The sequence below is a fragment of the Ictalurus punctatus genome, chromosome 8, assembly GCF_001660625.3.
Source record: "Ictalurus punctatus breed USDA103 chromosome 8, Coco_2.0, whole genome shotgun sequence".
NCBI classification, from domain to species: domain Eukaryota; kingdom Metazoa; phylum Chordata; class Actinopteri; order Siluriformes; family Ictaluridae; genus Ictalurus; species Ictalurus punctatus.
The window spans coordinates 26,238,903-26,253,304 of NC_030423.2; the positions used below are offsets into that span (position 1 = coordinate 26,238,903).

The 14,402-nt window shown below is 41.3% G+C and overlaps 1 protein-coding gene across 7 annotated transcripts in view; it reads right to left on the minus strand.

The window, feature by feature from the left end:
* rapgef2b (Rap guanine nucleotide exchange factor 2b) overlaps positions 1–14,402 on the minus strand; it is a 130,972-nt gene extending 116,570 nt beyond the window's left edge. For all 7 annotated transcript variants that reach the window (XM_017474551.3, XM_017474549.3, XM_017474548.3 and 4 more), the window contains exon 1: positions 13,804–14,402. In XM_017474551.3, the coding sequence (XP_017330040.1) occupies positions 13,804–13,872 (69 nt within the window). In that variant the 5' untranslated portion in view covers positions 13,873–14,402. The remainder of the gene's footprint in view (positions 1–13,803) is intronic.

A 14,402-nucleotide genomic window follows, 5' to 3' on the forward strand; every position in this document is an offset into this window, starting at 1 on the left:
GAATAGAGGATTCACAGCTTACTGTAATATAATCAGCACCACAAAAGCCAATAATACCGCAATAATGATTAACACGCATGCTTCCGGCCTCAGCAAACGCATTACTCAGTTTAGACATTTATTAGTCCATAGAACAGATCGTCAGGCTTTGTGTTTGAGAAGCAGAGTTTGAGTTTCAGAATTTAATACCTGGAAGTGTTTACGACTTGATGAGTAAAATGTGCAAGTCAATGAGATTAAACAGCTACTATAAAAGAGATCACTCTCAGTAAGGCATTATGGGTAATAAAGTCATAAAGAGGAATGGTTTAAAGCATTCTCAGTGGACTTTATGTCAGTAAATCTGACATGTTTAGTGTCATAACATTAACACCAGTGTGTATACTGTATGGTGGAACAATACATTCGCACTAGCAAAGGATACAGCAACAGGTGACTATTTACTTCCTATCCCACATCTGTCATTTGTTTTGTTGCTTTTTTGTGGAGAATTTTTTTAACAATATTGCTTTCCAGTCTTTCCACGACCAGTATTCCTGTACTTGTATTTTCTCCACAATTTGGTCGCCTGCTAATTCCCACCCACCAGACAGCACCCCTCTATGACATAACATGACAGATACAAACTGGGGAGGGTGAAGGATAACTTGGAGGAAAGTGCTATCTGCCCTCTTCCTCATACATGAGTTCACAGATGCGCACAGTTGGCTAGTGTCACTCTGACTGACAGGAGAGACAGAAAGTATGCCATCCCTTTTACCCAGAGAGAACAGCCAATTTTACATCCGGTGGCTTCAGTAAGTCAGGAGGTGTGGTCTTTGTGTGTCCGTCTCAGTGAAGGAGGCGTGGCCTTTGTGGGTCTGTCCCAGGGAAGGAGCCATGTCTTTTGTGGGTCTGTCCCAGCGAAGGAGGTGTGGCCTTTGTTTCAATCCTAGCAAAGGAGGTGTGGCCTTTGTATGTCCGTCCCAGTGAAGGAAGTGTGGCCTTTGTTTCAGTTCTAGTACAGGAGGTGTGGCCTTTGTATGTCAGTCTCAGGGAAGGAGGTGTGGCCTTTGTTTCAGTCCCAGTAAAGGAGGTGTGGCCTTTGTGCTAATCTCAGTGACTGAGGCAAAAAAGGCATGGCCTTTGTGTGTCAGTCCCAGTGAAGGAGGTGTGGTCTTTGTGTGTGAGTCCCCACGAAGGTTTGTGTGTCAGTCGCAGTAAAGGAGGTCTGGCCTTTGGGCTAATCTCAGTGAAGGAAGCAAAAAAGGCGTGGCCTTTGTGTGTCAGTCCCAGGGAAGGAGGTGTGGCCTTTGTGTGTCAGTCCCAGTGAAAGAGGTGTGGCCTCTGTGTGTCAGTCCCAGTGAAGGAGGTGTGGCCTCTGTGTGTCAGTCCAAGTGAAGGAGGTGTGGCCTCAGTGCGTCAGTCCCAGTGAAGGAGGTGTGACCTCTGTGTGTCAGTCCCAGTATGTTTACGGCTCCCAGCACCAGATGGATCCACCGAAGTTAGGGCCAACTTTTTTCAGTTGCACCACTTGGAAGCCCCAAGATAACTGATTTTTAACCTTAGTGTTAACTTTCACCTTTTTATTTTAAGAATATTGCACATAAAAGTTGTTATTAATGATAGCTACAAGTTCTGCTAGATTGTTTCCATTTCAAAATTTAACAAGTGCCTCTAAACGACGCACTTTTCACAGGGTCGAGACCTTTTCCTCAAATGAATGCAAATTAAACGCATTTAAGCGACAAATCCAAACGACTGGCTCCCCTGAGGTTCTCTGATGTCCTCCAGTTTCTACTTTCCTAGCTAGCTTATGATTAGTCAATGTTTAATTATAAAAACTCTCCATAAAAGAATCTTGCTTAATGGAGCAGAAAACAGAATCAGTACTCAGGAATATCTTACAGATACAAACAGGGCAGTGAAAAGTGGCTTTAGCTAATTGGGCTTATGAGGCGCTGGGTTTTAAAATTGCATCAGTCACACACTGGGGCTTAATGTGACAGAGCAAAGCTTGGCAAACAAGATCAGCAAAACTAAATTTAGCCCCACAAAGCCTTGAGGTGAGCGAGAGAGGACATGTGAAGGATCCATCTGGAGTCTAAACAGAAGCATGCATTTCAGTTTCCTTTAAACCACAAACCCTTGCTTCGATAACTGCTCTAGCTCCATCCAAACGGGTTTCGGAAAAAATGTGGCAATGCAAAAATGCTTGAGTAACACAGAAACTTCTCAAAAACGTCACTGGTTTACACTCACACACACACACACGGTGTGGAAAACTGTACTGTTAATAGGAATGAGGCAGTATTAAAATTTCATATCAAGATATTGTCCAAGCTTTCATCACTGCGTATAATATAATAATATTTATTCATTCATTCATTCATCATCACCTCTCACTGTCACAATAGATTCAGAGCACCGGCTGAAAAGTGATTGCCAATCCATCGCAAGGTCACACGCGCGCACACACACGCCCAGTTCCAGTGAAGGAGGCGTGGTCTGAGTGTGTCAGTCCCAGTGAAGGAGGCGTGGCCTGTATGTGTCAGTCCCAGTGAAGAAGGCATGGCGTTTGCGTATGTCAGGCCCAGTGAAGGAGGTGTGGCATTTGTGTATGTCAATTGCAGTGAAGGAGGCGTGGCATTTGTGTATATCAGGCCCAGTGAAGGAGGCGTGGCAATTGCGTATGTCAGTCAATTGCGTGTCAAATGACAATTGCGTGTGAATTCCAATGAAGGAAGTGTGACATTTATGTATGGCAGTCCCCGTATAGGAGGCGTGACTTTGTCAGTCTTAGTGAAGGAGGTGTGGCCTTTGTGTCGGTCTCTGTGAAGGAGGCGTGGCTTGTGTCTGTCAGTCTTTGTGAAGGAGGTGTGGCCTTTGTGTGTCAGTCTCAATGAAGGAGGCGTGGTATCTGTGCCCGTTAGACCAAGTGAAGCGGTTGTGGTCTCTTTATTCATCAAATCCAGTGAAGGAGGCGTGGCCTCTATCTGTCAGTACAATTGAAGGAGGTGTGGCCTCAAATCAGGAGCTGTGAATTAGATGCGTCTTCGCATTACTCAAAGTTGTTCTTTTTCCCTTTCTTTTCTCCCTCCAGTGATTTGTAATCGCTCCACAGAGAGACATTTACCACGTTTAACTGAAACACGATCGAGACGTGCATCCTTACAGACTTTTAATGGGCATGAAAGGCGACATGGCCTGCGCTGTTCATATCAGAGACCGAAGCACTTATGCTATCAAAAAACCACAAACAATAAAGATAAGACCCTGCTCATGGGGACATAGCTTATCTCACTGTTAGCACTGTATAATCTGATAATAGCTTTGTCTTCTGTTCCTGTGAACGTCTGTCAAGCTGTAACAGAACGATGATCGGGTATGATTATGTTTCGGTTGCAAATTATTTATCTAAAACGTATGCAAGCAAAGACATGTCCCTCAACGTTCATTGCTCAGACGAGTCTTAACCTGGAAATGTGGGTCAAACGTCTGAACAGAACGCAGCAGCATCCAAAAAGTTTATAGCATCACTCCATGTTGTGCTGTCGCGGGAAAATAAACAACAAAGATCCATTTATTCCTCGGTTTTATACCACAGCAACTTGCCAACAACTAAATTTTTTTATTTGTTAAAGAACAACATATAGGACTTGTGGAACATCAATAAAACAAGTTAGTTCATGTTATTACATGCATTATAGCAATGTTTTTGGGTTGTTTTTTTTTCTCTAATCTTTGCACCGTGGTAGTGGTCTGAAAGCCAGAGACGCCAGAAAGACAAACAAAAGGCATAAAAAGCTTCTCAAATACACAAATCCGAGTCCAAAATATGAGGTTAGTGTACAAAAGAACGTCAAATGGGACTTGCTGGTTGAGTCGCTTTCATGCCGGCCAAGACTCAGTGACACAACTAAACCTTTGTCTGCACTAAACTTCACAAAGACGCTGAAGTGTAGCTCTATATGTTCATAAAGAGCTGGAAGAAACATGAGCTCATGAGTGTGGCGTCCCGAATGGCTGCCTGCCATCGTCAGCAATGGAGTGGAATCCAATACCAGGCTCATGTGTCTGCTCGAAGACTGCCAACATCCAAAAGCTACAGCGCGTAGGACGCCAGCAGTGGGAGGCCAGAACGGGGGTTTGAAAAGCTTCCACCATTATACGCATCTTAAGCTTGAGTAAAATAGCCAAAAGTGTTGGAGCGAATCAGAAAGCAGGACCATGTTTTAGTTGCCATGCAGATAAGTAAGCTGACCAAGTAGGATTTGAAAAGGAAAAAAAAAAAAAAAAAAAAAAAAAAAAAAAAAAAAAAAAAAAAATTAGTCCTTATTGGCTTTCACAAGACATTTTATTATTATTATTATTATTATTTGGTATGTACATTAACTACGTTTAAACTTCCCACTGAGATGACAAACAGCGATGCTATAACTATAGCATCTATTCAAATGCCACCATCTGTTCCACTAAATACATCAATCGAAGCACAATCTGGTGGATGCTCGAACGCTTGTTAGTTATCGTGTTAATTATCGTGCGAGGATGAACGACAGTATTTTCAGACTCGTGCAAAATAATCCAGCGCGAAGCAGTGGTATAAATCTCCCGCTAGCAAACGAAGCACTGACTTTTTGTCGAGGACGCAAACACGACATGATGTCCTACATCAGAAGCTACTTTGTAGTCTGTACTGCTAACTAGCTCACACATCGTTATTACATTGTGTTAGCTAGCACTAGCTAGTCTAGTCAGGTTCCGGGCAACCAAAAACATAGGAGCAAAACACATTGGACATCTTAATCAGGTTCTTAATCAGCTCATGCTCTGAGCTGCACTCATCACACTCAAATAGGTTCAAGCACAGGAAGGATTACTGGAATAAGAAGCCGCCATGTTGATCTGAAGCCAGTTCTACTTAAAATATCAGTGTTTTGGATTTTCTTTCAGAAAGCTGGCCTTCGTTTCGGATAAAGGTCAGAACTACGAGGGATATTAGTTTCCACAAAGCATCGTGGAGGCCACCGAGATGCTTTCCCCCTGTTTTTTTTTTTTTTTTTTTGGGGGGGGGGGGGGGGGGGGGGGGTTTCACCACAAAGAATGTCTCTGGCACATCCATTGGATTTCAGAGAGATGAATTCAGGGTGATTTACATTTCACTAGCCCTGACATTTCAGGAACGACAGTGGAAGAATGCAAGAGCTCTGCGATCTTTGTTCAGCAGGCAGCTGTAGCATGAGGCATGAGTGCAAGAGAAGCAGAAACTGCAATGTTATGGAGAAAACCGCCACTGAGGGACAATGCTAAATTTAGCTTCCGTTACTAAATTTCCGCGAGTTCGTTGTGGAATGACAATAAAACAATGTGCCTGTGCAATGACAATAAAAACGATAGAGCTCTGTCTCCTCTATCTCACATAACGAGGTCAATATACGCATACATATCTCAATGTACATATACATACATACATACATATACGCATTCCACTCCGGAACTATTAGAACGGCACGGCCAATACATTTGTTTGTACTACAAACAAGACATTTGGGTTTGAGATCAAAAAACGGATATGACACGAGAGTTTAGGATTGCAGCTTTTATTTCCTGGTGTTTACATCTAGATGTGTTGTATCAGACCACCCAATTTTTAGACAAGCAAAAGTATAGGAACATATAAGTCTTGAAGTAAATGAAAGTAAACAACACTTAATATTTGGGTGCATTATCTCTTGCTTGCAATAACTGCATCAAGCCTGTGACCCACTGGCATCACCAAACTGTTGCATTGTCCTTTTGTTTTGCTTTTCCAGGCTTTTACTGCAGAGTCTATCAGTTGTTGCTTGTTTTGGGGGGGTTTCTCAACCAAGCACATTCAAATTCAGGTTAAATGCTAATTAGTGTACACCCACCATCAATTAAAGTGACTGATTAAACCCAAATAAAAGTTCAAGATTTTCCTGACATCTTCTTGGTAGCGCCCAACTGGAAAAACTACGGGCCACAAAGAGCTTACAAAGCAGGTACAGGATCTCATTGTTGAAAAACATCAATCGGGAGAGGGTTATAAAATATTTCCAGGGCATTAGATATGCCATGGAAGACTAAAGTCAATCAACAAGTGGAGAAAATACGGCACGACAGTGACACTACTAAGAACAGGCCGTCCTTCTAAAATTGATGAGAAGATCAGGAGGAAACTGGCCAGGAAGGCTGCCAAGAGGCCTACACAGCAACATTAAATGAATTGCAGGAATTTCTGGCAAGTATTGGTTGCGCCCTACATGTGACATTTCTCTAGAAATCGTCATATGTCTGGGATACGGGGTAGGGTGGCAAGACGGAAGCATTTTTTAACCAAAAAATAAATAAAAATACATCCAATCTCCCAAAACAATGTGGAATAACGTGTTATGGTCTGATGATACCAAAGCTGAACTTGGCCATAATACCAAAAAATATGTTTGGCACAAAACAACAACGGGGCACATCACTAAAAGAGCACCAGCCCTATGGTGAAGCATGGTGGTGTCATACTTTGAGGCTGTTTTCCTTCAGCTGGAACTAGGGCTTTAATCAGGCTGGAGGGAATAATGAATCGCTCCAAATACTAGTCAATTCTGACCCAAAACTTTAAATCTTCTGCTAAAACACTTAAGATGAAGATAAACGTCACCTTTCAGCATGACAACGACCCGAAGCAAACCTCCAGATTAGGCTTCACCAAAACAAGTTCAAACAAGTCCAGACCTAAATCCAATCAAAAATGTGTGTGGAGATAAAATCTAAAAGGCGCTTCAACTAAGTATTAGTTTAGGGGTGTGCATACTTTCCCAACCAGCTCATGGTGCATTTTTTATTTTTCCCCTAAAATGGTTCTGACTGTTTCCCCACTTTAAATATCAACAGGTTAAACTTTCACAATAAAAAGGTTCGGATATGATTTATCTCGGATACATTTTTTTACATCACAAAAACCTGCCATTTTAACAGGGGTGTGTAGACTTTTTACATCCACTGTATCCTGGCAGGGGCGTGCTGGATCCAGAGAATATCCCCAGGAACATTGGGAGTGAAGCGGGAATGCGATCAGGACGGGATGCCTTAAATATGAAAACCTGAACATTTGACTTTGCACATTTTAAGGGATTAAGACTCGGCAGTTATTTGCCAAGTGGATGTTTGCCAAATGTTCGCACAATAACTATGAAATTAAGCAGAATCGCAGAGTCTCTCAAGCACAAAACAGATAAATAAGCCCGACACACTAACGTGTGGAAACGAAAAGTACTTCTGAGATTTGAAGCGTTGATAAACCGTATGATTCAATTTTTTTTTTTTTTTTTTTGGCTTTTTTTTAAACCGATGACTAAGATTTGAACTCCCCACTGGTAATTTCAAATATCAAGATAATCTCAGTGTCTCATCTTATTAAATTCTGGCACCAACAGACAAGCAGTTGTGTACAGAAGAAAGAAGAAGAAAAGAAAAGAAAAGAAAAAAAAAAAAAAAAAAAACACACAACAGTAGAATGGCAATTAGCTGACCGTAGTCAAAGCAGGTTCCTCTTCCTGTTCTGGCCGCTATAAATAAGCATTTGTTGTATAAATTTAAATAGTCAAAGTAGTCTAACCAAGTACATGTCTAAATTGGGGTGGACTTCATTGGGGGGGGGTGACTCGATCACATGGAAATTCAGTGGAACGAACAATTCAATGAGCAGGAAGAGCTTGATAATACACACTAGGAGGCGTGTTACAGTTTTAATGTGATGATAACCTAGCTTAAAAAATGATCGCGGTTTCATCACATTGTATCATGGAATTTTAAAAAAAATTCATTTTTAACATCTTTAACAGCAGATGGTATATAGTGTATATTACCTGGGGTTATTTCTACTGGGCTTTTCATAGAAGGCAAAATACAGAGTAATCTTTCCAGACACGTAAATAAAAAATAAAAAAAAGACAGATGACAGATTTGGACATAAATCCCCGAGATACTCCTGAAGTAATTACGTCACACCACTTTACAAAGATATTTTTGAGAGTGATATTTATTACGTCGTCATTATAAGATGAAAAAGACCGAGCGGCTGTGAGGAAAACCGGCGTGCTGACCCCTAAATGCAAATACTTATTTTTTTTTTTTAATTTGATCAATTTAATAAAGAATACCTACGACACTGTAAGAACCCTTTAAGAACGCTTTTGACAAAAAGATTGACGTATTGAAATCGTTCTCGGGAAGCTGTCGCAAGGTTGTGATGGACTTTAACAAGAAACACGGCGAACACATCTCACACACACACACACACACACACACGACACTGCTGCCAAACTTATTAACAAATTCAAAAAGTGTTCCGACCAAAAAAAAAAAAAAAAAAAAAGACGTGGACGTCCACGAACCTCCACCGACGAAGACAGGACCGACGTGGTGCTGGCAAACATCGTCCCCTACTGTATGAAGACGTTCGGGACACCCTGTATCCATATGATAAGACATTTTTTCATTCTTACGTAAACGATCTTCCTGCTGGTCAAATTTAATTCATCGGCGGGATGAGATTCTAAAAATAAATGAAACGCTAACGCTACCTCATGGTCTTTTCCGTGCATGCAGTCACGTCATAAATGAGATAAATAAAGACTCAACATCATTTACAGGTGATACAAGGAGATACACCACTTGCAAGAGTGGAAACCTTGGCCACTGAGGGTCGATGTACCAACACGAGGCACTGATTCACTTAACCAGCTAACTAGCTATACGTTATTACATTGCATTACACTACACTACACTTTTTACATTGACTCATTGGTATATCAAGCAGAGAACAACACAAGCAGTGCTACCGTACAAGATCTATTAACTGAGTTCTAGAAGAAGCAAAGTGCACAGAGACTGGAGATTCCACTTGCCTGGTAGGCTAGCGAATACATTTACAATCAACAATACGGAAATACTCGGAATGTCTCGAGTTAACTGGCGCACGAAAGCATTAACGTTTTCATAACTTTCCAAATAAAACATGAAAGCTGACGTTTTACTGTTGACCGTCCTTGTAAATTTGTACACGCTTAACGGAGCGTAAATCGCTGGTTTACTCTACTACGAAGTCACAAAAGCCAGGAACACAACGCATTCCATTCACACGTCCATTCCATACTCCTGAGTAACAACAGCGAACAAATTCAAATCGTTTCCGTAACACGTTTCAGATGTTCCTCATGAGCATTCCAACCAACCACAGCTATTCACACACGGGCATGTTTTATAAACCCCATGAACATACCGAGTGTACGATTGTAATATAGTAAAGCAGCAATATAATCCTTGTGAACAGTCAGAGCACTGCACAGGTCACGAAAAGAAAATAATTAAGAAGGAAGAGAACCATTTCGGACACGAACTCATGAAGGAAGGCCTCAGGCGTCAGTGCTCTCGGGGAGGTCCGATTACTCTATTGTGTACGAGATGAGTCAGTGTGTGTCTGTGTGTAAAACCACTTCTTTCAAGGCACTGGCTACGCATTCAACACAACACAAATACAGCATGTGACTCCACTTACGAGGCGGAATGAGAGATACAGACGTACGCGCTCAGATTATAACACAAAGGCCCCGCGAGCGATAATGAACATCACTAGCTTACTGGAAACGATAGAAATATCACGGCGCCTCCCGAACTGGCGTGTTAAGATAAATGAAAGAAACCAGATGACAGCCTGGAGCGGCGTTTTTAACAAGCGATACCGAAGCAGTTCTGTTTGCTCGCTGACAGATATAAATTAGCGCAATGGGACAATTAGCATAGCATGGGGACGTGAAATGGTCTGTCAACTGATAAGCACTTTAAAAAAAATAAATAAATAAAAATAAAAAAAATTAAGAAAGAAAAGATTTTTTTTTTTTAAAAAGAAAGAAAAACTTATGCCCAAATGACTGAAGGAAATGGGATCAGGAAGCAAGTTTCTAAAACACCACCCTGTTTGTTTCCCTGCCACTTAAGCCTTTCCTATGCATTTCCTTTTCCTGCTTAAGACATCAAACACGCCGTCCTTCCAGAAGGACAAAAGTCATCACCTCTGTGTCTCTACAGTTCAGAGCTTCAAACTTCACAGATCAAAACACTGTCTCTTGACGTCAACTGATATATATTCTAACCCAGCATTTCTATGACCTACGGGCTCGTCCAGGTCAAAGGACACATTTAGTCTTTGTTTGTCGTCATTGACCCTGTGGACACACGTCTGACTTCTGAAACATCCCGTAAAGCTCCAAAAAGCACCTGAAAGCATCCCAGAAAGCTCTTCACAGCCTCCTGCGATTTCCCAGGGCAGCCTGTTTCTCCAGCAAGATTGAAAATGCTTAAATCCACACCAGTCGTCACCAGCATGTGGTGCCTTAACGCCAGCTGAAAAGGCTCTATGCTGCAGTCGGGGGGCCGCCAGATCCAACAGTTCAACCCACTTTAGACTTAACACATTAGCAAGGTCTCAGCTAGCTGATTACATCCTGCATCTCTTCCAGATACACACAGCAAATTAGACTTCACTGTGGTGTTTAAAGCCTCCTGACGATCCGAGTCCAGGCGCAGGCCTTAAGCTGAAATGGCGAGAATGCTGAATTCTGGCCAAGCCTGAGCGCCGCAGTATGACCCAATCAGTCAGGGAGAACGGACGAAGGATATCGCGTAATCACTGGAAAATGCAGCTGTGCTGAGATTTCAGCACCGCCACTGCGTTTATTACTGAATACCACACTGAACTAACGCTAGTGTGGGGCCTGTTAAAGCCAGGTAGAGAGAAGTCTAAATATAAAGTGGTGGGTTTTACCGATACTGCATCGAATCAGGTCTCATTTTGCAAACAAGATATTATATACAGGAAGAAATGATGTAAGACCACGTATCATAGGACCAACTGTTCAGAAAAGATCTGTTCTGACTAAGGAAAAAAAAAAAATCTATCATTTTATTATTATTATTATTATTATTATTATTATTCATAGTATTTGTAATTCCTACGGACTTTTGCAAAGCAAACAATTTTAAACTTACTGCAATTCACCTTGGTGTTTTGATGCACCTGGATGCTGTAACCATAATCCATACTTCCAAATCCCACCACCTGCTGCACTACACGCATCAGCCGATGCACAATATGGCAATTTCTACTAGCATAAATTAGGATAGATGGCATTTTCACAATCATGTAGACACGGGTATTTGAAAATCCGAATGAAACCAAACCAATCCATAGCAAAGCGGACATATAACTCTCCTGCTAGTACAATACACAGTTAAACATATCGAGCGAAAGTACAGATACACCATGTCTCATAGCTGAAATGTATGCTAACTACTTGGCGGCTTCTCGTCGATGTGCTACGTCGAAAACTTTATCAGACGATGATAAGGACTAAACGGTCAAATTTCATATACTTGTTCACTTAAATTAGTCTGTAATAATGTACTTAACTAGCTGTGCAAAAGTAAGTAAAACATGGGGCTATGCAGTTAATTAGGGCATCCACTTTCCCAGTGGGCTAGCTAATGAATTTATCGTTCGTGTCCCCCTACTTTCCCATGGCGATCATCAAAATTTGAGGAAATTGGCAACCATTTGTATCACTATATTGAACACGATGTTGTAAATTCCATATCGTAATAACAGTCCAACATTATTATGGTACGCAATCATATGAATTCTATAAGGATATAGACAACGCAGAAGAATGTACTCACTGCCCCTGTGCGATTGTGTAGAAGTTGGCGTTTTTTGGAAGATTGGACATTTTTCATTGGACAGTGAGTCTAATCAGAAGAACATTTTGCGATCACTAAGCCTCAATATCTACAAACAGGCCTCATGTTCAGGCCAACAAACTATTCAGAAGGTGTGCGAGAAGAAAGTCTTTTCTGTCATCTAACCAAAAGGATAAGCAGATGAAGTTCATGAGATGATACTGGAATGTTGGATGGAACCAAGGTTCTATGGACAAAGGAGAACAAAACGGCTTTTTGACATAAAAAGGAGAATGGTTATAAAGAAAGGCATCAAATTCCCACTTTTAAGTATTGGTTCATCCAAAGACCCTGCAAACCTTGTTAAAGATGCTAGGTATCGGACATCATGGTTGCCTTTGCCAAGAACTGCTCGTGATTGGACGTTCCAGCATGACAATGATCCAAAACATGCACACCAAAATGTTTAATCGATCACAGAATCAGGATCAAGGCCATCCCAGTTCCCTGACCTAAACCCTGTGGATTCCTGGAGAGATTTCAGGACCTTAGAGGATCTGGAGAGAATCAGTGTTTAGGAGTGCTTTCAGATGTCATCAAGCATTGCAGGCGAAGATTCAGTGCTGTTATTTCAGGAGGGTGCACAAAGTAGTACATGCTGGGGTGCCTATGAAATGTGGAATGCTGGGGTGAAATGTGGTTTTGCAACATTTTTTTAAACCCATCTTTACAAATAATTTCAGAGCTTATAGTAAACATTTACAGCTTGGGTCTGGCCTGCTCAAGATATGAAATAAGATGCCAATCATAATCTCTTTGTACTTTCAGTATTGATATTTAACTACATGGATATATTATACAGAGAGATAAAGAGTTTACATACAATGCTTACATCCAATAAATGTCCATTTTCTACCAGCCAGGGAGTGTATAGCTCCTGACAAAGCAGCTCACACGCTCCCCCATCCCCACAACTGTCCTTTAATTGGTATTGATCAAGCCTGTCTATTGTTGTCCATATCGGTGAGCCACCTAACCATGACGGTCAATGCAACTAGACACATATACACTTAAAAATAAACAACTTGAAGTGTTAATAATGTAAAAAAAAAAAATTATAATAATAAACCATTAATACAGTTCTAGTGTTTGGTCTGGAGGGGGAAAATGAGTCTGTTCAATGCCTGACATCAAACGTACTTTATTCATCTCACGAGTGTGAAGATATTCACCATGTCCATGTAGGAGAAACCAACGTTCAATAGATTATCTCTGGCTAATAGAAGAACCTAAACTGCAAAAGCATGGCATGTCATGTCACAACCTACCCGCCTGCAGAGTACTCACCGAGACAGTGATCGTTTTGCCATTTCAATATTGCGATACATCAAAAAAACAAAACAAAAAGGATGGATATTTCTGTATATCGTCCTGAATCGGTTGCAGCAATAACCACTGCAACGCAGCTCAGGAATGCAATGAAATAGTGTGGCATTTTGATTTAAATGGGCTATAGTACAGCCTGTTACATCACAATCGTAGAACGGACAGCGATGACTATACGGCTGAATTGCAGGATGTTGCGTATAGGAAGCGTAGAAAGAGTGAGCATGACATAAAAGAACAGAAAAGAAATGCAATGCCATATATGTATAATGCATTGTGTATTTAATTTAATTTAATTAAATCTATATATCTATATATCTATATATATCTATATATCTATATATATATATATATATATATATATATATATATATATATATATATATATGTGTGTGTGTGTGCGTGTGTCTATAGTATATATATATATATATATATATATATATATATATATATATATAGATATATAGATATATAGATATATATATAGATAGATAGATAGATGTGTGTGCAATATATAAGTATACACACACATATACATACATACATATACATAATGTGTGTGTGCATTATGTGTCTGTAAATGTAAATATATATATATATATATATATATATATATATATATATATATATATATATATATATATATATATATATATCTCACATATTATGATTAGTGCTCCTGACCTGTTGCGTCCTCTCGGCCGGGTTCAGCATCACCGCCTGCCGAAAGCTGTTGTCCACGTAGGACGCCATTGTCTCCTGGTGGAAAAGCGAAACGCGCGTGAAAAATCCGGGAAATCTGCGCGGTGTGTCGGTCTCAGCCCGGCCCCGTGTGGAGTCTCCTTCCCCGGGACACGGCCTGCTGCGCCCCCGGGGCCTCGCTCTGTCTCCGGCCCGATCCGATCCGATACGATCCGACCCAACCAACTGATCTACCCAAAGAAAAAACCCCAACCTGCAGCGGTGCACCTCTCCTCGGCTTTGACGGCTGATTTAACGAGTGAAAAATGTCCCGGTGCGCTTATTTTCTTTTGCACAAAGCATGCATGAACTGCGTTTCCCTCCCTACTTCACCGTGCTGGGGATCTCCGGCTCTCACGACGCGCTGAAAGGGAACAAATCCACCCGACGATCAAGTTTCAGTCCGATTCTGTGAAAGCGTCAAACGACGCGTGTATACATGCTTAATTCAGCTGGTTAAAAAGTGACAGACTGTTGTGTGTTTCCCCCCCACCATGGTGACCGGCCGCTTACCGGGAGCGCGCGTCATCGGCCGGGAGCGC